This window comes from Lagenorhynchus albirostris, chromosome 17 (assembly GCF_949774975.1).
Source record: "Lagenorhynchus albirostris chromosome 17, mLagAlb1.1, whole genome shotgun sequence".
Classification (NCBI taxonomy): domain Eukaryota; kingdom Metazoa; phylum Chordata; class Mammalia; order Artiodactyla; family Delphinidae; genus Lagenorhynchus; species Lagenorhynchus albirostris.
This window is the reverse complement of record NC_083111.1, coordinates 45,840,442-45,865,547: the sequence shown is the minus strand read 5'-3', so window position 1 is coordinate 45,865,547 and position 25,106 is coordinate 45,840,442. Positions and strand designations below refer to the sequence as shown.

At 37.8% G+C, this 25,106-nt stretch overlaps 1 protein-coding gene across 1 annotated transcript in view; it reads left to right on the top strand.

Moving 5' to 3' along the window:
• The window catches only part of RGS22 (regulator of G protein signaling 22), a 158,061-nt gene that overhangs the window by 50,700 nt on the left and 82,255 nt on the right, over nt 1–25,106 (top strand). Inside the window, exons 5-11 of the mRNA XM_060127509.1 lie at nt 4,303–4,388; nt 5,011–5,179; nt 8,382–8,511; nt 10,322–10,922; nt 12,308–12,469; nt 20,503–20,677; nt 24,521–24,654. Coding sequence (XP_059983492.1) covers nt 4,303–4,388; nt 5,011–5,179; nt 8,382–8,511; nt 10,322–10,922; nt 12,308–12,469; nt 20,503–20,677; nt 24,521–24,654 — 1,457 coding nt within the window. The remainder of the gene's footprint in view (nt 1–4,302; nt 4,389–5,010; nt 5,180–8,381; nt 8,512–10,321; nt 10,923–12,307; nt 12,470–20,502; nt 20,678–24,520; nt 24,655–25,106) is intronic.

Genomic DNA, 25,106 nt, shown 5'->3' with positions numbered 1-25,106 from the left:
ATGTTTGTGTTTTTTACAGTTTTTTTTCCTGTAATTGATTTCTAATCCCATAATGTTCAGTTTCCATTTGCATAGAATACCTTTTTCCATCCCCTCACTTTCAGTCTGTTTGTGTCCCTAGATCTGAAATGGGTTTCTTGTAGACAGCATATATATGGGTCTTGTTTTTGTATCCATTCAGCCAGTCTGCATCTTTTGTTTGGAGCATTTAATCCTTTTACATTTAAGGTAATTATTGATATGTATGTTCCTATTGACATTTTCTTAATTGTTTTGGATTTGTTTTTGTAGGTCTTTTTTCTTCCGTTCCTCTTTTGTTCTCTTCTCTTGTAATTTGTTGACTATCTTTGGTATTGTGTTTGAGTTGCCTTTTCTTTTTTGTTTGTGTATCGCAGTTTTGGGGTTTGCTGTTCCCATGAGGTTTTGATACAGCAGTCTATATAGGTACAAGGTTGTTTTAAGTTGCTGGTCTCTTTCCCACCAGAGAAGTTTGTTTAGCATTTGTTGTAAAGCTTGTTTGGTGGTGCTGAATTCTCTTAGCTTTTGCTTGTCTCTAAAACTTTTGTTTTTTCTGTTGAATCTGAAAGAGAACCTTGCTGGGTAGAGTATTCTTTGTTGTTGGTTTTTTTCCCTTTCAACCCTTGAAATATATTGTGCCACTCCCTTCTGGCCTGCAGAGTTTCTGGCTTAAAAATCAGCTGATAACCTCATGGAGATCCCCTTGTATGTTATTTGTTGCTTTTTCCTTGTTGCTCTTAATATTTTTTTTTTGTCTTTAATTTTTGTCAGTTTCATTAATATGTGTCTTGGCATTTTCCTCCTTGGGTTCATCCTGTATGGGACTCTCTGCACTTTCTGGGCTTGAGTGTTTCCTTTCTCATGTTAGGGAAATTTTTGGCTATAATATCTTCAAAAATTTCCTCAGTTCCTTTTTCTTTCTCTTCTCCTTCTGGGACCCGATAAAATGAATGTTGGTGTGTTTAATGTTGTCCCAGATGTCTCTGAGACTGTCCTCATTTCTTTTCATTCTTTTTTCTTTATTCTGTTCTGTGGCAGTGATTTCCACCACTCTGTGTTCCAGCTCACTTATTCGTTCCTTTGCCTCAGTTACTCTGCTACTGATCCCTTCTAGCGTGCTTTGTGATTTTAGTTATTGTATTGTTCATCTGTTTGTTTGTTCTTTATATCTTCTAACTCCTTGTTAAACTTTTCTTGTGTCTTCTTGATCTGTGCTTCCATTTTTTTTCTGAGATCTTGGATCATCTTTACTATCATTACTGTGAATTCTTTTTCAGGTAGATTGCCTATCTCCTCTTCATTTAGTTGTTCTTGTGTGGTTTTATCTTCTTCCTTTTTTTGCAACATATTTCTCTATCATTTCATTTTGTTGAACTTTCTGTGTTTGTGGTCTCCTTTCCACAGGTTGCAGGACCATAGTTCTTATTGCTTCTGGTGTCTGCCCCCTGGTGGGTGAGGTTGGTCCAGAGGCTTATGCAGACTTCCTGGTGGGAGGGACTGGTGCTTGCCCTCTGGTGAGTGGAGCTGGGCCTTGTCCGTCTGAGGGGCAGGGTTGTGACAAGGGGTGTGTTTTGAGGTAGCTATGAGCTCAGTATGACTTTAGGCAGCCTGTCTGCTGATGGGTGGGGCTGTGTTCCTGTCCTGCTGGTTGTTTGGTCTGAAGCATTCCAGCTCTGCAGCCTGTAGGCTGTTGGGTGTGGCCAGGTCTTAGTGCAAAGTGGGGACCTCCAGGAGAGCTCACACTGATCAGTATTCTCTGGGGTCCAGTATTCTCTGGTGCCCACAAAGCCCCACCTCCGCCACCAGTGTCCCTGCTCTGACAGTGAGCTGCAGCCAACCCCCACCTCCCCAGGAAACCCTCTCAGACCCTAGTTAGGTCTAGCTGTGATTCCTGTGGAGGTATTGCTTTGTGCTCTGTCCCAGCACACATGAGGTCTTGTGTGCACCCTCCAAGAGTAGAGTGTCTGTTTCTTCCAGCCCTGTGGAGCTCCTGCACTCTGGGGTTCTTCCTCCTAATGCCTGACTCTGAGACTGTCTTGAAGGGCTATTTTTATGTGGGAATGTCCCTATGTAGTCTCTGTGTGTTTAATATTTTTTGGTGCAAGGGCTGTTTTTGGTATGGATGTCTGCCCCCTCTTTCCTCAGTGTATGCTGGCCGTTATCCCCTTGATACGAGGTGTGACTGATGTTGTGGTGACCTAAGCCTGCACTGGATATTGAGCGGAGCCTCCTCTTTGCTCTGTGGTTGTTAATTCCCTGTCAGGGGCAGGGTCTGCGGCCCTCAGATCTGTTTCTGAGCTGTGTTTCTAATTGTGGTATGCAGTAGGTGAGATTGGAGCTCTCCCGCTGGGAGAGAAGCCACTGAGTTTTCCTCTTCTGGAACTGTTCACCTGTGAGTGAACTCTGTTGTGTCACTTTTCACCCATTGTGTTGGCTCACAAATTACACTGTCGTTGGAACTGCTCTCAGCGCCCCCTTAACTGTGGGTATGCCGGCAGTTGGCCCTGGCATCTCTCAGGCGTTGTTTTCACCAGGCCACCAGTGCAGATCCACCGAAGTCATATCCCAGGACTGCAGTAATCGTGTACCTGGACCCACTGTGGTAGCTGTGGAGGCAGCTCAGATTCTGGCCTTGTCCAATCTCCATGTGTACGTGCCCACCAAGCCCACAGCTGCTAAAGCTAGACCCGTCTCAGCTATGGGAGCACTCGTCCATTTGGACGTTCCTCAGTTGCTGAGTTTACAGTGCTGACAGCGGGGGTGTAAATCCGTGGTTCCTGCAGCCTCAAGGAGAGATTTCAGCTCTTCTTCCTTAGTTGCATTGCCCCTGGGGCTCAGCTGTGGTTTCAGCCCCACCTCTGTATGTGTTCCTCCTGCTAGCATCTGTTCTTCAGGCTGTCCCAGAGCACATGCACCCACCCAGATGGGCGGGGGTGGAGGCGGCAACAGGTGGGGCACGCGATCCTGCTCAGGCAGGTGACCATCCTAATGCCCCCCGAGGCAGGGGCCAGTGCATAGGGAAGGGGGCTGCAATGGTGGCCTCACCCCTTGCATGCCACTCAACAATGGCACTCTGCTTCTGTGGCAGCCTGGGCTTCTTCCATGAACATTCCCAATCGTGGAGCTCTTTACTCCCGTCCCTTCAGGCTGTCCCTTCACAGCCAACAGCTGTCCCCTCCCTGATTCCACTCTCCAGACCCCATGTTCCATCATGCAGCCCTGCTCCGCACCAGCAGACACAGGACTCGGTCTGGGGAGCTCAGGGCTGCGGCATGGACCATCTGGACCATCCGTGTAGGTCTTACTCTGTCCTGTCTGCCACAGACTGGTTGCTGCCCTCTCCTCCGAGCCCCTGAAGCTCCCTCTCTGTCCCAGCTGGTCTCCCCACCGGTGAGGGGGCTTCCCTGCGTGCGGGAACCTCTCCTCTCCTTCAGCTCCCCTGCAAGGGTGCAGGTCCCGTCCTGTTTCCTCTTCTTTTTTTCTTTCTTAAGTCCTACTCGGTTGCGTGGGGATTTTTCTTGCCCTTTGAGGTGTCCAGGGTCCTCTGCTAGTGTTCAGCAGGTGCTCTATGAGAATTGTTCCATTTGTAGATGTAGATGTATTCTTGATGTACTTGTGGGGAGAGGCGAACTGCACATCCTCCTATTCCTCCATCTTGACTCTGTCCCCCAACCCCCCAGTCATGTTCTGTGGGAAACCTTTGCTGGTTTTCATGCCCATGTGGCCTCCCACAGAATCCTGAACTTCTGGTGCTTATAGCACTCTGTTATTATTGCTTATTGAATTATCTGCAAACTCCTTAAAGGAAGGGCCTTCTCTTTCTTGTTAACCTTGGTATCCTCAATGATAATGCCTGGTGATGTTAAATATTTAACAAAATTTCCTAAAATTGGAAGGACAAAGGGCTTGCAGTCACTCTAGCAGTCTTACCAAGTTTTCTGGTTAGTTCTTTTTCTGTTTGTGATTATTTTTCACCCATTTTATGACTGTGAAAATACTGAGACTGAATTTTTTGTCACTCTTTCTCTTTCAGTAAGTTACTTAAGTTTTCTGGATTCAGCTTGTTAATCCGTAAAACATAGATAATAGTTGATACAGGGTTGTTGAGAAAATTGAAGAAGTACTTGTGACTCAGGGTTCTTACTCTCTCCCATCCAAATAGAAGGTACAGGCAGGGCTCCCTGTAAGAGCTAGAGGTAATATTGCTCTAGTGATTAGGCCATCATTGTCCTGAATGGTGAATTTCTTTGACACACTTTTTCTTTTTCACTTGTCCTCTAATAGTGTCTCAATCGTGAACAAGGTATTCACTGGGTCAAAAAAGAAAGACTTCCAGCATTTCTGGAAAGTGATTGCTACTTTGAATACAGGTATTGTAATCCCATCAATATACATATTTTTAAATGATTTTTGTTCACCAAAAATAATTTTTCTGTACTTTCTTAATAAAATTGTATACCTTTAAACTCATTTGAGTTTATATTCCACTTGCTATATAGTATAAGATAGAGCATTGGTAAAAATCACTTAACTTTTGCAAAGAGATTTTGTAGAAACAGTACCTAATAAATGTATTTCTATTCTGCTTCTTTGATCATTATATTTAAAATTTTTTTCTACTTCTGTAAAGGTATTTATGTTCAGGGTGTTAAAAAATGAATATGAGTGTCATAAAAAAGACAGAATGTTGTAGTGCAGGGCCATGTTTTTCTTTTATGCTCCCTGACTTCTAAAGTTTAAGTACCTAAACATTCTGAAGTTTTACTAAAATTTGACTTTTGCTTAGAACAACTGTTTTTTTAAATAAAAATAAAATAAAATAGAATAATTAGTAATTCTATGAATAAGCCATTAATTTTAGCAGATCCTAAGAGAATCATTCTGCAGAGTTAGGACGGGAGATTGATTTGAATACATAAAACAAAATTTTTTTTTCCTAAATTCTACCATATTTGAAACTTATTTCTAGTTTGTATGATTTCTGAAATGCAGGTTAGCCAAATTGGTTTCACAAGTAAGATGGAGTGAATCAGGCATGAATATCACATTAGGTGCAGATTTTTCTCCCTGGGTCCTGAAAAAACCAACCAGTCCACCACCTCCTCCTGCTGAAGAAGATGATGTTATAAGTATGAAAAAGTTCTGCATTTCTCTTGGCAAGGTAAAAGTGTGAGTGTTTCTTTGTGTCTTGGCACTTCAGTGAAACTTCTCATTTTAGGGATATGAATTTCATGTACCAGTTGAATAGGAAAATGATTTCAAATACTTCTGAAGTAGATTTAGCAAATATTCTTTTAGGTTTATGCTGACTTATTTGCCCTACACTCTTTCACCTGAAATGTAATTAGAATTATTATCCTCATGTGTACAAAGGAAAAATGCACAATTGAAGAACATCCCCAATGTCACCTGAGAAGCAAGGGTTTCATTGTTCATTCCAAATTTTTTATTATTTGGAATTTGTAATTTTTGTACAAAACAACAATAAATTGGGCCTTCTCTTCCCTATTGTCAAGATTATTCCTCAGTAATAAAATGCATAACTGTTTAGCTGTTACCAGATAAATTTGCCCTTCACACTTGGAGAATGTTGGGTGGTATGGGTACGTTTGAAGAGATCTAACCTAGAATCAAATGTCCTTTTGGGGAATCACAGTTTAGTGAATACTGTTGTTTGATCTTTGCCTCTGCCAGGGCGGAACAATTTTCCTTCTACCCTTCTAGGTTCTTTTGCTGATCTATTAAAAACAAAACAAAAAAATGACATAAGACAGGGTAACAGGAAAAAACAAATGTAATTTAGTATGTATGGGAACCCTATAAGAATATAAGACCCAAGAGCAAGTTGGGCAGTTGAGACATATATGCCATCCTGAGCTAAGGAATGGGGTAGGGGCCTGGGGCTTCAAAGTGGAGGAGGGTAATTCACAGGACTATAAGAAGACCAGATGTTTGGTAATTAGATGTTTACCTGCCATATAGATAGGTCGGTCATTCAGATAAAAGTTATCTCTGGTGCTGGCTGTCTCTGAGCCAGGCCCCCTATGTAAATTCTTTTAGGTAGTTAAAGGAGAGGTAAGTGTTTTTCTTGAGTCTGTTGGGTCGTGATCTCCTTCAGCTCACAATAATACACAATGCCATGGCATATTTTGGGGTCACGTATTCTGCTTCTCTTTAGCCTCTAATTATCAGATCTTCTCTCTGGGAAGACATTTCTAATACACAGTTCTTTACAAAACCAGGAATTGCAAATATGTTACCCATGTGTTGCTATTCTCCTAGTTTGCATTCATGACAGAGATTGCTAATCAATTATGGCAATTTTCCTGCTGAGCTAGGACTTGGCTCCATATTCTTTTTCAACACAGCATTCTAGGCAGGCACTTCCAAGTGATCAAAGATGTCATACAAGAGGAAAACTATTTGCCATCTCTGTTGGAATGGATATCCTTCTCCTATCTTATTTGCACATTTTTTTCATGTGTAAGCTCCTATTTAATTTTGTAGTTTGACAGTTCTATCAGCAATATTTGGCAAAAATGTTAAAAAATTATGCCAGTCCCATTATTTCCTCTGAATAATGCTCAGGGATGTACTGAAAGCACATTTTTCTTTTCTCTTATATTTATTTTTAGGTATTTATTTTTTATCTTAACCCATATGTTATAATAATGTTAGGGATGTCAAAAAATATACTGATAGTAGGGGTCAATAAACATACAAAGGAAAGAATCAATCTAGGGGAATAAGTTCTGATTCCTTACAGGTAAATTTAATCAAATATAAGAGAATAAAAATCCAAGCTAGTTTACTTTTACTAGTTTCTGTGATGGAAAAAGCTCATTTCTGTCAACTTGAGTAATATTTGAACTATATATATTTTTTAATAGCCTTTAAACTTTGAGGACTCAGTTTTCTTTGGGACCTTAAATCACTAAACCATGACTATAGATAGGGATTAATCCATATGATAATTGGTAATATTTCTTTGAGTCTTCAATTATACCATATAAACACAAACAATTGACCCATCTTCTAAGAGTACAAAGTAGAATAGTTAACTGCTTTTATGTCTGGCTAACTACTTCTTTCTCCCCTGTCTTCTACTCTCTCATCTTTTTTGTGCAGTTGAAATAGCAAGGACTCTTGTATGTTGGTCTCTCTCTATTCCTTGCAAGTTCCTTAATTATTTTGGTCTCCTCTCAGTGCTTAGGATACTACTTGTAATAGAGTAGTCATTCAATAAATATGTTGAATGAACATGTAATCAGTAATAAATGACTTGGTTTTAGAGGAAGGAAAAGAGGAAACAAAAGGCAATTAGATTCAAAGCTTTTATCTACCAAGGAAACCTTACTTTTAAGACGGGCAGTGAGTACACTGATGACACCTCATATTTCTTTCTCTTGCTTTTGGTCTTATTGTGTGGCCTGACGTACCCTGCTAATTCTGCATAATAGTCAGGGAACAATTCTATTCCATTTGAGCCTTGCCTCCTCTGTGAGTGTTCCTTAGGCTAAGGGCCAACCAGGTTGGAGAAAGGAGAAATGAGAGTAATGCTGGGCACTCCCTTTTCTGCTTCTGTTGAACAAGCTGGATTATCCTAGAAGAGTAGGTGAGGACATGACTAAGAAGCAGGAAGAAGAATCTTCCCAGGAAATCTGAGATGGAGTTTCTTAGGACTGGGGTTCTAGAAGCTGTGTGTCAGGTGGAGAATTGGGTCAGCTGGTTCAGGAGTACACAAAAGAAAGGAAACATTGAAGGCTTCATCCAGGGGCAGGTGAGTCAGGAATCAGCCTTCAGGAAGCATCCAATCCAAGCAAAGTTGTGAAAACTGAATCTAAGGTAAAGGGGAAGTTGAGCATGGAGAGGTTTCCAGTGCTATTGAGAGTTAAGTTTTTGTCATATTAGGGAGGAGTTGTTAAAAACACTGAGCCAGGCCAGACAGAATTGGGGGCATGAAATAACTGGGAAAGTTGTGAATGGGAGTAGCTGGCAAAAGATGCATCCAAAGACTGATGAGCCGTGGTGACTGCCAAGTTAAAGTTAGATGGTGTGAATTTGTAGTGAATCCAGGAAGTAGGATTGCATGCTTCTGGTGGAAGAGTGAAGAATTTGATGGGTAGTGAGCTCATTTCTTTCCTTTGATCATCTAATATGAAAATAATCTGAATTGAAATTTCCTTACCATTATTCTCAGCTAATGAGTTTTTCTGTGTACAACATTCTTTTCTTTCACGGCATAATTTTTCCTTTACATATTGCACTATGCAAATGAATATTATCATAATGACTTGTCCAGATTCATGACTGGAAGAATACTGCTAATCTTACGTTAAACAAATGTGCTCCTTTCTTCCTAGGCCTCCTATACTCAAACAAAAGATTGGTTTGCATTAGCAAAACAAAATCAGCAAACAGTATCAACCTTTTCATTACCTTCTTGTGTATTACACAACAAAATTGGATCACCAGTTAATTCATCTGTTTCTGGTAAGCAGAAAAGGACAAGAATGGCCTCAGAACTCCTTTTTACATCTTTTGTTGTTATTCTAAACTTACAGTACAACACTTAGTGGATGGGGAGAAAAAATTATCTCCCCTGCAACACCACTTTCTACTGTTTTTCAAGAGACAACCTGATATAGTGAAAAGAGGATGAGTTTAGAACCCAACTCTGATACTTATTAGTTTGTGACTTCTGCAAATTATTCCACGTCTGGGAGCTTTGCTTTTGTCATCTGTAAGATTAAACTAATGATGCATACATACTGAATGTATAGAAAATGCTTAGTGCTTCATACCTAATGGACAGTCAATAAATATTTGTCTTGTCATTATTTCCTGTCACAGTTTACAAATTCTTATTATTAATCCTTTGAAACGAAGTGGGTGCAACCTTTCTCTTCTCCCCAAAGTAAATAGTGATTTACGGAACTTGAGTTTTCCTTCTGTTTTTAAGTTCAGACTGTTTCTCACCTTGAAAAGCAGATAAATTTCTACTGTGGGGAACTTTGTGGGTGATACAAACTTTTCATAAATAAAGGGAACCTTCCAGAAATGGGAGTAATTAAATACGATATTGCTAGAGGGAGAAAAAATCTTGCAATGTGATTCAAGAGAGGAACTCAGAAATTCACTAACAATTCTTACATAATTCCTTTGAAAAGTATAAGCAACCTCTGGAGGTGATAAGTCTGGATTCTCTAGGATTGAACCCAAATCTAGGTAAAGGGGAAAATCATCTTCCTAATTGGAAATTGCTGAATTTATAGATTTCTTACTATTTTCCCCAAATAGTAAAGTAGAAAATTGGAGAGTGCCGTTAGTAAGCAGGAAGAGAAAGGATAGCAGGAAGGCAGTGAGCAGAAGTGCCAGGCTTGCACTTTACCTCCAAGTCTGTGGGGTTGAGTGTGTACCCAGTATCCTTTCACAGGTTTACAAAAGTCTAATCTCAATTTTGGGGAAGTTTAGTATATTTATTTTCAATTAAAATTGTAATGAAGCATTTCCAGTTCATTGAGACTTGAAATCTATTACTGAGAAAACTGAGAGTGGGACACATGGGTCAGGGTTTTCCGGATCCACGGCTTTGCGAGGGGTAGATTTGCCATGTGAAATAAAGCACTGATATCAGATATTTCACTGATTTCTGAAAGACAGAAGAATAGGGGCTAGACTATATCTTTAGAAAAAGTGTAAAAGCAATCCATTTGTATTTGTAAGTCTTCACAAGGGCCTTATGCAATTCTGTAATTTTAATGATAGGTTATAAGTATAGTAGTAATTGAATCTTTCTGATAAAATAGTGAATTTTTTAAATTGCTATTATGACTCCAGTTCTGGTCTGTGCTTCTATCATCTCATCACCTATGGCAGCTAATTTTATTTTACCATAGAACATGAAATATTAAAGTACATACAGTTGTTTGATGTACACATTCTAATTCTTTAATAGATTTGGCCTTTGTATGTTGACATTTTCAGCCTGGAATATTACATTTTAAAAGTGTATAATGTCTTTTGAAGATCCTCTTTATTAAGGATATCAAATATTTAATTCATCTGCCACTAATATCCCGATCTTTCATGTCCAGGGAAGACATGGCTAATCCCTGTTGGCAGTTTTTCTCTCTACTGATCCCATATGTAGCCTTAGACTCCTCATGACACTGGTTGGTCCCTGCAGTCACTACCGATGATAAACCCATTTGCCATCCTAGCTCTATAACATCTAGTTAATAATTAAAAGAAAACTTTTACATTTATATCTGATCTAATAGCCTTTTATGATTTAATACAGAGAGTTTTATCTTTGATAATGGAGTTCACCCCAGGACGAAAAAGAGCCCATCTACAACCACTAGGTTAATTTCCGAATTTGAAGAAGATGGGCCTGTATCTCTACAAGACACTCCTTCTCAAGCTCTTCTGAGGACATACCTTGAAAAGCAACAGGATGTTGATGAAAGCCTGACATTGCATTTCTCAACATGTGAAGAATTTTTAAGATCTTATATAAACTTTATTTTGAGAGTGGCAATTCATCAAATTCTTGGAGCACCACTTAGAGAAAGCCCAGATTATATAAATTTCAGAAATGTAACAGAAGTGGTATTTGATGAGTGTTTGGGGACTACCTCTGGCAAGAATGTTTTGCTGAGTGAAATGCTAAAGGAAAAGTCGGAAGACATGTTAGCACAAGCAGTTTCAAAAACTGAGAGCGTTGGACTAGAAAGCAGGGCTAATTGGTGTATTTCTCACAAAACTTATGACATTGGCAATAGAAAGGAGTTCGAAAGATTTAAGAAATTTATTAAAGGTACATTAGGGGAGAGATATTGGTGGCTCTGGATGGATATTGAGAGGTTAAAAGTTCTTAAGGATTGTGGAAGACATCAAAGGTATTTCTACTTTTTTATTTTTCAATAGTTTTAAAACCAAATTATAGAATATTAGTTTGGGTCATGTAAGCACCGGCAGAAAGCCTGAAATAAATATTTAAATGTAATTTATACTTTTAGAGGAATGAATAATAATAAGATTTATTTTATTATAATAATATTGATTTATGTAAAAGATACCTTATGCCAGTATAAGGGGCTGGCTGTTCCTAACAGCCTGCTCAGTTAACAAATTCTATGGTCTTTAGTCAGATGCCACTTCGCCATTCATATCTGAATGTGATAGCTGCTAGATATGATGCTGGATATCCTCTAGAGAGCCTCTTAAAAGTCTGATGGGGCACAGGTCTTCAGCTCCTCCAAATGTTTTAGGTCACTATAAGTCTTAAGAACCTTAAGAGGACCCTGCTTTAGGAAAGTCCTTATCTTGTGTTTTCCTGATCTGCTCTGAACTCTGAAGCAGATCCACTGTAGTAGACTGCAGTTCCCATTAAAGGTTTGACTGAGTAAGTACTAGTGACTGGATTATTCCAGTTATCTCAGTGGCATTCAGATCGCAATGCCACTGTTGTTGATCATAATGATCATAACGTCATTGTTGTACACAGTTATAAGCGCAGGGATTACCAAATGGTTGATTATGAAGCATGACCTGATTGATCCCAGGGTAGAAGGCCACTACCACTTGCCAAGACATGTTAGGGAAGGGATATGCAAGCAACCTACATAGATTCTTCAGAATTAATACTGTATTAGTTCCTATTGTTGCTGTAATAAATTACCACAAACTAAGTGGCTTAAATCAACACGAATTAATTCTCTTACAGTTGAAAGGTTAGAAATCTAAAATGGGTATGCAGGGCTGCGTTCCTTCTGAACACTCTAGGGGAAAATCCATTTCCTTGCCTTTTCCAGCTTCTGAGGCCACCTACTTTCCTGGGCTTATGCCCCCTTCCTCCATCTCCAAAGCCGGCAGCATGACATCTTTTCTCTTCTCTGACTGCTGCTTCTATCCTCACTTCTTTTCTCTATGACTATTACCCTCCTGCCTCCATCTTAGGACTGTTAAGATTACATTAGCACCAATTAGATAAGCCAGGATGATCTCCTCAAAATCCTAATCACATCTGCAGAGTCCCTTCTGTCATGTAAGGTAACATTCTTAGGTTCTGGAGATTAGGATATGGACATCTTTGTAAGGCCATCGTTCAGCCTACCAAAAATACCCTTCCCATTCCCATATCTGTGAGAAATATTTATATCTCCCTGTAACTCACTTTTGGTTTTAAGATAGTTCATTAATTGCCTGAAGCATTTTGGAAGTGAAAATATTTGGCTAGTTGAATATTGTGTCAATGTGTGTGTATGTTTGTGTATTATTTCAGACATATTGAGAAGATGAAAAAATGCTATCTAGTGAGCAGTGGAGACTGCTACCTTTCTGCAGAAATCTTATCAAAATTTAAACTGCTAGATGGATCTCAGTGGAATGAAGAACACTTAAAAAATATTCAGACTGAGGTTGTAAAACCCTTACTTCTTTATTGGTAAGAAAAAAATAATATGCATCAAAGTTATTTGCTTTCACTTTTCTTAAGCTAGTTACAAGTTATACTTTTTTGTCTTAAGGCTGTAACATTTATGGAAATTTTGAATGACAAGATTATTATATCTTTGGCCTTCTCTAAAGTACCTATCCTTTAGATAATTTTGATATTTGAGGGACTTTAAATCCGTAATAAGACTAGACAGTACTTAAGCTCCATTTGAACTTTGTGAGCATATCCTTCTACCCCTGACCTTCTTACACTCAGGACCTCATCAAATAGATGTGTGTTTGTGTGTGTGTGCATTTGTGTGTGTGTGTACATGTAGCTTGAGTTGGATTTGTCTCAATAAACATTCCATGAACACTTTCTATGGGCCAAGTGTTGTGCTAAGGATACAAGGGTAAAACACAGTCAAGTCTAGTGATCCTAGTCTAGTGGGAGGAACAAACATATAAAATAAGTGTAGTAAAAGAAAGTGTGGTGAATGTACAGGATACGGAGAAGAGGTAATATTTCACCTGGGACTCAAGGGACTCTAAACAAGAGAAAGAGAATGGACCTAGTGGAGAAAATGTGTGCCTTCTGAGGATCAGTGAGCTGTCCAGCGTGGCTGTGATGGATCTGATCATGTTACTTCTCTGCTTTAAGTCTTTAACTAGGTACCCCGAAGCTTTCAGTGTAAGGTTCAAATTCCTTAAGTTAACAAATAAGATTATCATGGGCTTCCCTGGCGGCGCAGTGGTTGAGAGTCTGCCTCCCGATGCAGGGGACACGGGTTCATGCCCCGGTCCGGGAGGATCCCACATGCCGCGGAGCCTGCACGTCCGGAGCCTGTGACCTCAACGGGAGAGGGCACAACAGTGAGAGGCCCGCAAAACAAAACAAAACAACAGACAACAACAAAAAGATTATCATGATTTTTTTCAATGATATGTGTTTCTTTAATTAGCTCAATCACATCCCTTTTTTTTTTAACAACCTTATTGGAGTATAATTGTTTTACAATGGTATGTTAGTTTCTGCTTTATAACAAAGTGAATCAGTTACACAGATACTTATATCCCCATATCTCTTCCCTCTTGCATCTCCCTCCCTCCTACCCTCCCTATCCCACCCCTCCAGGTGATCACAAAGCACCGAGCTGATCTCTCTGTGCTATGCAGCTGCTTCCCACTAGCTATCAGTTTCACATTTGGTAGTGTATATATGTCCGTGCCACTCTCTCACTTTGTCCCAGCTTACCCTTTCCCCTCCTTGTGTCCTCAGGTCCATTCTCTAGTAGATCTGCGTCTTTATTCCTGTCTTGCCCTTAGGTTCTTCATGACCTTGTTTGTTTGTTTGTTTGTTTTTAGATTCCATGTATATGTGTTAGCATATGGTATTTGTTTTTCTCTTTCTGACTTACTTCGCTCTGTATGACAGACTCTAGGTCCATCCACCTCACTACAAATAACTCAATTTCATTTCTTTTTATGCCTGAGTAATATTCCATTGTATATATGTGCCACATCTTCTTTATCCATTCATCTGTCGATGGACACTTAGATTGCTTCCAAGTCCTGGCTATTGTAAATAGAGCTGCAGTGAACATTGTGGTACATGACTCTCTTTGAAGGAATAAACCTACCTAAGGAGACAAAAGACCTGCATGCAGAAAATTATAAGACACTGATGAAAGAAATTAAAGATGATACAAATAGATGGAGAGATATACCGTGTTCTTGGATTGGAAGAATCAACATTGTGAAAATGACTCTACTACACAAAGCAATCTACAGGTTCAGTGCAATCCCTATCAAACTACCAATGGCATTTTTCACAGAACTGGAACAAAAAATTTCACAATTTGTATGGAAACACAAAAGACGCCAAATAGCCAAAGCAATCTTGAGAAAGAAAAATGGAGCTGGAGGAATCAGGCTCCCTGACTTCAGACTATACTATAAAGCTACAGTAATCAAGACAGTATGGTACTGGCACAAAAACAGAAACAGAGATCAATGGAACAGGATAGAAAGCCCAAAGATAAACCCACGCACATATGGTTACCTTATCTTTGATAAAGGAGGCAAGAATATACAGTGGAGAAAAGACAGCCTCTTCAATAAGTGGTGCTGGGAAAACTGGACAGCTATATGTAAAAGAATGAAATTAGAGCACTCCCTAACACCATACACAAAAATAAACTCAAAATGGATTAAAGACCTAAATGTAAGGCCAGACACTGTAAAACTCTTAGAGGAAAACATAGGCAGAGCACTCTTTGACATAAATCACAGCAAGATCCTTTTTGACCCACCTCCTAGAGAAATGGAAATAAAAACAAAAATAAACAAATGTGACCTAATGAAACTTCAAAGCTTTTGCACAGCAAAGGAAAACATAAACAAGACCAAAAGACAACCCTCAGAATGGGAGAAAATATTTGCAAATGAAGCAACTGACAAAGAATTAGTCTCCAAAATTTACAAGCAGCTCATGCAGCTCAATAACAAAAAAACAAACAATCCAATCCAAAAATGGGCAGAAGACCTAAATAGACATTTCTCCAAAGAAGATGTACAGATTGCCAACAAACATATGAAAGAATGCTCAACATCATTAATCATTAGAGAAATGCAAATCAAAACTACAATGAGATATCATCTCACACCGGTCAGAATGTCCATCATCAAAAAATCTAGAAACAATAAATGCTGGAGAGGGTGTGGAGAAAAGGGAAGCCTCTTGCACTGTTGGTGGGAATGTAAATTGATACAGCCACTATGGAGAAGGTATGAGGTTCCTTAAAAAACTAAAAATAGAACTACCATATGACCCAGCAATCCCACTACTGGACATATACCCTGAGATTATCATGATTTGTCCCTGCCTATGTCTTTGGCATTATGTCTCATCTAGGTATTCCAGATAATTGTAAACTTTTTATTTTTCCATATATAGAGAGAATGTTGTTTTTCTCTTTCTCTGTAAACTTCTATTCTTAAATATTTAAGAAATGTAGAAAGGTATAAATTATACTAAAATAGGCACGTGTATACACACCACCCAACTTAAAAAATCATTACTAATACAGTGGAAGCTTTCCTTTTTTAAATTTAACTTTTTGTTTTGAGATAATTGTAGATTCATATGCAGCTGTTAGAAATAATACAGAGATTCTGTATACCTTTCATCCAGTTTCTTCCAATGGTAACATCTTGCATAACTGCAGTGCAATATTGCAATGAGGAAATTGACATTGATATAACTCTCCAGTCTTTTTTCATATTTTGCCAGTTTTACAAGCATTTATTTCTCTGTGTATAGTTAGTTCTATATAGTTTTATCACATGCATTTGCTGTTACAGTCAAGATACAGAGCAGTTACATTACCACATGCCTCCCTTTGTATTGCTCTCTTATAACCATACCTACCTCTTTCCTTCCCCCTTTCTCATAATTCCTGGAAACTACTAATCTATTATATAAATGAAATAGTACAATATGTAATCTTCGGGGATTGGTTTTTTCATTCAGCATAATTCCTTTGATATCCATCCAAGTTGTTTTGTTCTTTTTCATTGCTGAGTAGTATTCTGTTTTATGGATGTTATACATTCATTCACTCATTGAAGGACATTCGGATTGTTTCCAGTCTTTTGATATTATTAATAAAGTTGCTATGAACATTGATGTACAGGTTTCTGCATGAGCGTAAGTCTTCCTTTCTCTGGGATAAATGTCCTAGAGTGAGATTAGTGGGTCATACATAGTCTTTTTTTAGTTTCAACAGCAACAGCCAAACTATTTTCCAGGGTGGATGTACCCTTTTACATTCCCACCAGTAGTGTATGAATGATCCAGTTTTTCTGCATCCTTGCAATTGTTTGATGTTGTCACAGTTTTCTGTTTTAGCCAGTAAATACTTATTTACTTATTTTTATAAGTGTGTAGTGATATCTCATTGTAGTTTTACTTTGAAACTCTCCAGTTGTTAATGATGCTGAACGTGTTTTATATGCTTATTTGTCATTTGCATATACACTTCAGTGACATATCTGTGTGTTTTGTACATTTTCTGATTGTGTTCTTTCTTATTATTGAGTTTTAGAGTTATTTTTATGTTCTAGATACTAGCCATTAGTCAGGTATATAGTTTGCAAATATTTTCTTCCAGTTTTTAGCTTGTCTTCTTAAAGACAAGCTTTCTGAAGTCTTCTTAAAAGGGTCTTTCATACCTTCTGGATGGGTGAACATGTAGAGGTGCACCCACATCCCTTGCCCTATGCTTCTTTTCCATCTAGCTATTTCTGAGTTATATCCTTTTATAGTAAGCTAGTCATGTAGATTAAGCAAACAAAAATATTGTGGATAATGGGAACCAGAATTCTCATCAACGTGGAAGAGAGTTACAAATATAGAAGAGAACAGAGTGAATCCTGTGGTGATGAACTGGAATTAGAGGTGCAAATGGAAAATGCAGCTTTCACAAACTCATGTTACCATACTAATTATGAAGACTAATTCACTGAAGAAAAAACAGGACAAATCAAACAACAGAAGACCATGCAGACAAGAAAGAAAACAACTTGCAAGAGAAAATCTGAAATGAAACGTGTGTGGGATTTTCCCTGGGAGGGGGAGGGGAATATATTGGAGGACTCTCTAAATGAAGGGTTCCACATAATTTTTACTACAAATGTTTCATTAGAGTAAAGGCAGTTATCCTCTTGAGCCAAGTTTATTCAACTAATGCAAACTTCCCTATGTCAAATACACCTACTATTAAGAATAAATATAACCGTATCTGAAAAACCAAAAAAAGTGAGTCTTTTATAGAGCAAAGTTTTTGAATTCTGATGAGGCCTTCCTTTTATGGATTATGCCTGTGGTGTCAAACCTGAGAACTCTTTGCCTAACGCTATATTCTGAAGATTTTCTCCTATGTTTTTCCTAAAAACCTTATAATTTTATGTTTTACATTTAAGTCCGTGGCCCATTTTGAGTTATTTTTTACATATGGTGTGAGGTTTAGGTCAAGGTTCAGTTTTGGTTTTTTTTCTTGCTTATGGATATCCAGTTGCTCATCCTCATTTATTGAAAAGGCTGTTTTTCCTCTTTCCTTCTTTTCTATGTTTTTCATTGACATACAGTGAAAGCAAACTGTATAGATTCACATAACCACCATGACAATCAGTGTACAAACAATTCTATCATCTTAAGAAACTCGCACACCACCCTTTTGTCATTAGACTCTTCCCCCACTCCCAACCCACTGATCTGTCCTTTGTCACTATAGTTTTGTCTTTTTAGAATGTCATATAATTATACAGCATTAACTTCTGTTGGTCAGCATAATGCCACTGAAGCATAATGCATCCCAATTGTTACATGTACCGTAGTTCATACATTTTGTTATTTGGGCTTTCCGGTTGTTCTTTGTTGGTAAGTAGAAATGTGATTGAATTTGTGTGTACTCACTCAGTGTTGGAGAGGGCAAAAGCCCTTCTAGGCTCAATTGCTAACCTCAGACAGGCCTGCTATGCTTTTCTGGCTCTTTTGGTGCTGTTGCATTCTCAGGTCCATCAGGCACTGCCTTCTTCTTCTCACCTACACACCAACGTCTTGCAGGTCTTACGGCTGATCTTTTGTACCCACCTGCTTGTATATTGGGGTTTGGGGGGATACCGTGTCACATTAACATTTTGTTCTAAATGTCGTCCGTGAGTTTTTGGTTTTGCCATCTAGCTGTGCTGTCTGTTTTTATGAAGGGATTCTGAGAGGTAGAAGAACAGTATTGCTGACTTTGCCATCTTCTCAGAATTCTTTCTTAACCTTTTTTCTTGATCTAGCTAAATCCTGTATATTCTTTAAAATTCAAACGTAAACACAAACAAACATTCATGTCACCACCATGTTGCTTGGGAAATAAAGCATTACCGAGACCCCTGAAGTTGCCTTCCTGATCACACCTTCCTTACTCCCACTTGGGGGTAGCCACTATCTTGACTTCTGTGATTATCGCCTTGCTTTTCTTTGTAGTTTTACCAATCATGTATGCAAATAAATCCCTAAGCATGTATTTTTATCTGCCTGTTCTACAACTTTATAAAAATGGAATCATGTTGTATGCCTTCTTTGCGTCTTCTATCAACAATATATTTGTAAGATTTGACTGTAACTGTATTTAAGAGTTTTATTAATTTTAACTATTGTATATGGCATTCCAGTGCATGAATATACCATAATTTATTTAGTGTTTAAAAAAATTTGTGTCATTTTCTCTTTTCACAATTGCAAGCAATGCTGTACACATATCCATTTTTCCGAAGTAGTTGTACCAATTTGCATTCCCACCAACCAGAATATGAGAGTATCCATGGCTACAAATCCATGGTAACATTTAATATTGTCAGAGTCTTAAGTTTTTGCCTATGTATTTGGTATGTCATTGGTGTTTTGTGCTTTTTCACTTGCATTTCCCTGATTATTGGTGAGGTTGATAACCTTTTCAATATTGAGTGGTCATTTGGATTTCAGCTTTCATGAATTGCTTGTTTATCTTCCTTGCCCATTTTTCTATTGTGAGATACATAGATAGATGGATAGATAAATAGATATAGGTAGATATACACACATTCACATACACACACATGTATATACATATATATATATGTATATATATATATATATATATACACACGTGTTTACACACACATATATTGGATGCAGTTCCTTTGGTGATTTACGTGGCAAATACCTTCTCCCACTCTCTAGACCTTCAGATTAAGAGGTGTACAATCAATGTACATGAGAACCTGTATGATGGAAGTGTGAAAAAGAATACAATACCTGTTTAGGATTAACTGTGAAATGTAGTCCACAGTATTTGATGAATTCACATAGTGGCTAATAAAAAATTAATGCAATGAATTAAATAAGAATGCAAGATTAAAATGGGGCCATGTGAATATACTGTAATGATGGGAATTAGAAAATTGATATACCCAGATTTCCTGTCCAGCACATGTATGATTTATTTGATCAGGGTCTTGTAAATATGCCCACTTACTAATTGGCATGAAAATAAGAGGTAATTTTAGATATTTCCAAGTCTGCAAGTAAAGGTTTTGAAATATGGTGTAAAGTGACCACCCAGATCTTTACAGGGTGCTTTCTGATCCTAAACTAATTATGGACTTGGGGTTCTCTTTCACTCCTAACCTGTGTTTACATCAGGGAAGTATCTACCATCTTCCTGTTTTTAAAGGGAGGCAATTTTCTACCAGGACCTGAAATATGAAGTGAAATTAGTCTTTGGACCATGGCACCAGGGGGAAAACCTAGTCCAAGAAGTAATTAACAACAGGCCCTGACAGCTGGAGTTAACCCCATAGGCAATATGGGAATATCCATCAAGTTAAGTGGGGCCTTGATACTGTGCCAAACATTCTTTTTCCTAAATTTCTGGCAGTAGTGTAGGTCTTTCATTTATTATCTAAATTGTTATAAAATTAATTCTTACCTTTAAATTTAAGGCTTGAAAATAGATCATATGATTCATAATCCACTTTAGTAGTATACTTAAGCATTATAAAAATGTTTATATATTTTTAAATGTTAATTTAATCCACTAGTTTTTATTTGGTATTATAGATAAATTGTAAACTGCTTTAAAACAGATCACAGATGCATTCTATTTTTGTTTTACTAGAAACTGTAAATTATTTTTTTAAATTCCTTCATTAACTAGATATATAGGTTTCTTTTTCTTATCAAACAGATAATAATTTGAATGTAATTTTATTAATTATTTTTTCTTCGTGTATATTGCCTGTTTATATTGTATAAGTGAATGTGATTTCAGGCAGTTGATATATCATAGAATAACATTGGAAGGAGGGGCTAGGCAGCAGAAAAAGAAATTATTAGAAAAGAGATGTGGCAAGACTGATAATTGTGAGCGTAGATATTATACATTTGGTAGCGTTTTGATTTTTGAGGCTTATTGTCTAGTTTAATCTTAAATTTGTTTTTCCTCCAACTAGGGCACCGAGATTCTGTGTTACTCATTCATCCTCAACAAAACATGCTAGTGCTGAACTGAAATTCTGGCACCTTCGTCAAGAGAAACCAAGGAAGGATGTCGACCCTTTTCCACAAATGGCAACCCTCTTGCCATTAAGACCTAAATCTTGCATTCCACAGATACCTGAGATGGAGGTAGGATGTACATTGATACTTTGATCTCTTAAGTTTGTAATAAAATACCCATGCTTGGGTTTTGTACACTAATACTTAAGTTTCATCATAAACCTTTTGTTGTTGCTTGTTGTTAATGTACATGCTGCAACAATTAGGAAATAAGAAAACCTATGGTTTGTTCTCCACCAATCAGCCAATGTGATCTTTTAAAAATGCATGATCATGTACTCACTTGCTCAAAACTCTCTAGTGGCCTCCTCTCTCACTCAGAATACAAGCCAAAGTCTTTACACAGCTGTTCACACCCCTGCTAACTTCCTGACCTTATTTCCTAGCATTCTTCTCTAGCTTACACCACTCCACACTGGCCTCTTTGCTGTTCTTGGAACACACCAAGCAAAAACCTGGGAGGGCTGCACTTGCTGTTCCCTTCACTTGCAGCACCCTTCCTCCGGATATGTTGCCCCTCACTCACTTTGGTGTCTGCTCAGATATCCCTTAATCAGAGAGGCTGTCTTGACTCTTCCATGTAAGCACACTTGTGTAGGACAGCACCGATACCCTCCCTCACTATCGGAGCCCTCTGCTCTGCTTTATTTTGCTTTATTGTACTTAAGACCATGTGATTTATGTTTATTGTCTTTCAGCTCCTACTAGAACATAAGGGATTTTTCTTTGTTAACTGCTTTTCCTCAGTGCCTGGAACAGTGCCTGGTGCTTAATAAATATAAACTGAACAAATGAGTGAAAAGTAGCAACAGCAAAATTAGAAATAGTGAGCATTTTTTCACAATGGGGAAGGATAAGATAGTACAAAAAATAGGGGGGAAAAGTCCATAAAGAGAAGAAAAGTTAACCAGCTTTACAGAGAAGAAGTAAATAATTCCTATATGCTTTGGCATAGAGATATAATAAATGTAGCTAACACCTGCATTTCAGAAGTAAGGAGCCTTATTAATCTTTCTAGCTTTAAAGGTGTCACAGAATGTTAAGTGTTATTAGCCATAGCCACACACAAACCCTTCAAAAAAAAGATTACTTTATGATCAGGATATCTTATTTTTAAAAGTCAGGAAGATGTATAATTACAGTTTTTAAAATTCTGCTTCTACAAGTAGTGCTTTAGAGCTGGAAATACCTTACAATTTTTCTATTAGTGATTACTTAATCTTGTATACATACTAGAATCACATAGAGAGTTTTTAAACATACTGGTGCCTGGGTCCCACCTTCAGAGAGTCTGATTTAATTGATATAGACTGGGTGAGAGTCACTGTAAAATCAGGAGGTTGGCTTAGAATTGAAGTTCTCATCCTGACTGAACATTAGAATCACATTTTAGAACCTACATTTTAATAAGCCTCCTAGGTGATGTGTAGGCAAAGCATTGCTACAGGCTGGTGGTTCTCAAGCTTCAGCATGCGTGAGTCACCTGAGTCCGAATAGAGACTTCAGGGCTGCACTTAAAGATCAATATTCAGTAGGTCTGGGATGGGGCCCAAGGATTTGCATATCTAACAAGCTCCCTCCCACGTGATGTTTTTGCTGCTGGTCTGGGGACCACACTTTGAGTTAGTGTCACTGTAGTGAGCTAATGGTTTCTTATCCATTGTTTAGACATTTTTCTGACCTCCTTTGCACTTGTGGCCTTTTTGTATGCCACTCTACTGATAAATCTGAGCTTCCTTGTTAGCCCATGTGACTTTGTGGCCCAGTCACAAATCTTAGAGGTGTGGTGTAGGGAGCACATCATCTGATAACATTTGGCTTTCTGAGTACCATCACCATATGTTGTCATCGGTGTTTTCTAGTTGGATAACTAATTCTGATCTCATTCTGTTTCCCCCTCAGAAAACAGTGTAAGGAATGGAACTCGATTCTGTTTTCTTTATTTTTCCTGTTTTAAAAGTTGAGATATCATTTATGTAGAGTAAAATTCACCCTTTTTAGTGTACTGGTCTGTAATTTTTGACAAATATATACATTGTGTAGCTACCATCACATGTCATGATATAGAGCAGCTCCTTAACCCACCCCCCAATTCTACTGTGCCCTTTTGTCAGTTTTTTCTCTATCAGTTTCTTTTTGGCTACTTTCCTTGCTTTCTCCCAAGCCAGAAAGCTCAAAAATTCTAATTTAGGCCATCCTCTCATTTTAAGTATAATACACTTAAATTTTTTTTTTATATTAAGGAAACTTTTTTATTGTGGTATGGTAAAAAGCACATAACAAAATTTACCATCTTAACCATTTTCAAGTGTACACTGAGGTAGTAAGTATATTTGCATTGCTGTGAAACAGGTCTTCAGAACTATTTTATCTTGCAAATTTGAAACTATATACCCATTAACCAACCCCTCCTGCATCCCCTGGTAACCACCATTCTACCTTGTGTCTATGAATTTGCCACTTCCGTATGATACACTTTTCATAAGCCCAGTCCCCTGTGGTCCCACTCATTTAGTGAGTATTGGTTAATGTCATGCTTTGTTCCGAATTACTAAAACAGATGTGAGCCGTGACACCTAGAATGTTATAAGTAAAACATACTTAAGTAATTAATTTTGTTTATAGAATTCTTAAAAAAATATTAGTAGCTGTTAGACACCTAGAGTGTATATGAGATTTTATTGTTTGTTCTGAATAATAAAGCATCACAAATAAATTTCTTGCTCTCCAGCAGCACATATTACATTCTAATTATAAAAATAATAAAACTACTGTAAATGTGGAAACTGAAGAGACAAATCACTCTGATCTCACCGACTTCTAGACAACTATTAACCTATTTTCTCTTAGGCTTTTTGTGAATTTTTAATTGTAATATACTTATATTTTTAATATACTTATATTTTTAATTGTATAATATACAATTTTTAATTGTAATATACTTATATCTTTCGATTCTGGTAATTTCTTCATCAGTATTTTTCCATAATTTTCATAATCCTTACTTTTAAGTATTATATAATGTTACATTTATATATTATATATATATAAATACATGTATAAGTCTATATAATTGTTTCTTTCTCCTCTCTTTGGACATTTAGGTGTTTGTATTTTTTTGATTCATGTATGTAGCATCTCATGTTCTAGATTTAAATAATTAACTTTTGCCATAAAGAACATTTAAGAATGAGAAGAATACGCATGAAAATAAAATATCCAAAAATGGAAGGAAATAGTTCTGTTAAGATATAAGTCTCGGGCTTCCCTGGTGGCGCAGTGGTTGAGAGTCCGCCTGCCGATGCAGGGGACGCGGGTTCGTGCCCCGGTCCGGGAAGATCCCACATGCCGTGGAGCGGCTGGGCCCGTGGGCCATGGCCGCTGAGCCTGCGCGTCCAGAGCCTGTGCTCCGCAATGGGAGAGGCCACGGCAGTGAGAGGCCCGCATACTAAAAAAAATATATATATATAAGTCTCTTATGGACCAATGCTGTCCACACATCTTTTCCCACCCTGCTACCTGCATTCCCTACCCCACCACACACACATACACATACACACACAGGGCACTAAAACTTATTCAGTTACAGAATAAAGAAAAGTTTTTACAAAGTTCTTCCTCCAGGAAAGAGTCTTTTTTCATAATAATGTGAAGCCTTTGGCCTTGTTTTTTTAATACTCTCAATAGGTATAGGGATTTCAGCCTGCTGGTTGCATGAAAGTTGGAGTTTGAGACGGAGAATAAAAAATATTCTCCATCTCAAACATAGCATGGTAAGTGGTAGAGTGAGGAAAGAAATCCTCTAATCAAAACAATTTTGAGGTATTTTTGGAGAGCTGTACTTTATTCTCTGTCCTTTTTTTTCCCATTTTGCCCATTTTTCACTTTGTTCATTATCTTACTACTTTTTAGAAAGAAGAATCCAGTTTATTACAACTTTCTAAATCTCCCAAGAAACCACCTAGAGTAAAAACAGCAATTCAAAAACCTTGGAAGAGTGAGTCTTTGAATCCAGTTTTTCCTAAGGATGATGTGATTAAGAAAGGGTAGGTGCAGCTTTTTGTGTCCCAAGTGCTTTTCTGCAATGATAAGATTTTTGAAGAATTTAAAAATTAAATAGAAATTGAAAACTAATACTTTTCTTTTTTTACATGAGTCCTTATATTTCAGGGATAGATATTAGAGGGTTGTATTTCCCATGCATACTCTAATTAATCGTAGAACGCCTAAGATTGGTAATTTTAAAGAGGTGGTAGTTATGATCTCTAGCTTCTCATGAGCTGTACAATCAAAAGACGTCTCTGAGAAGATTGCCCTTCAATTCTTTCTTTTCCCTGCTCAGTAATATTTCAAAAGCTTGAGAACTCAAAATACCCTCAATAATATTGTACTTATTTAATACAGTATATTTTAAAAATTCATTTAGATTTGCCCACCTATTTACACTTTTCATTGTTCTTTGTTTCAAACGGAGTTATTTTCCTTCAGCTTGAAGAAA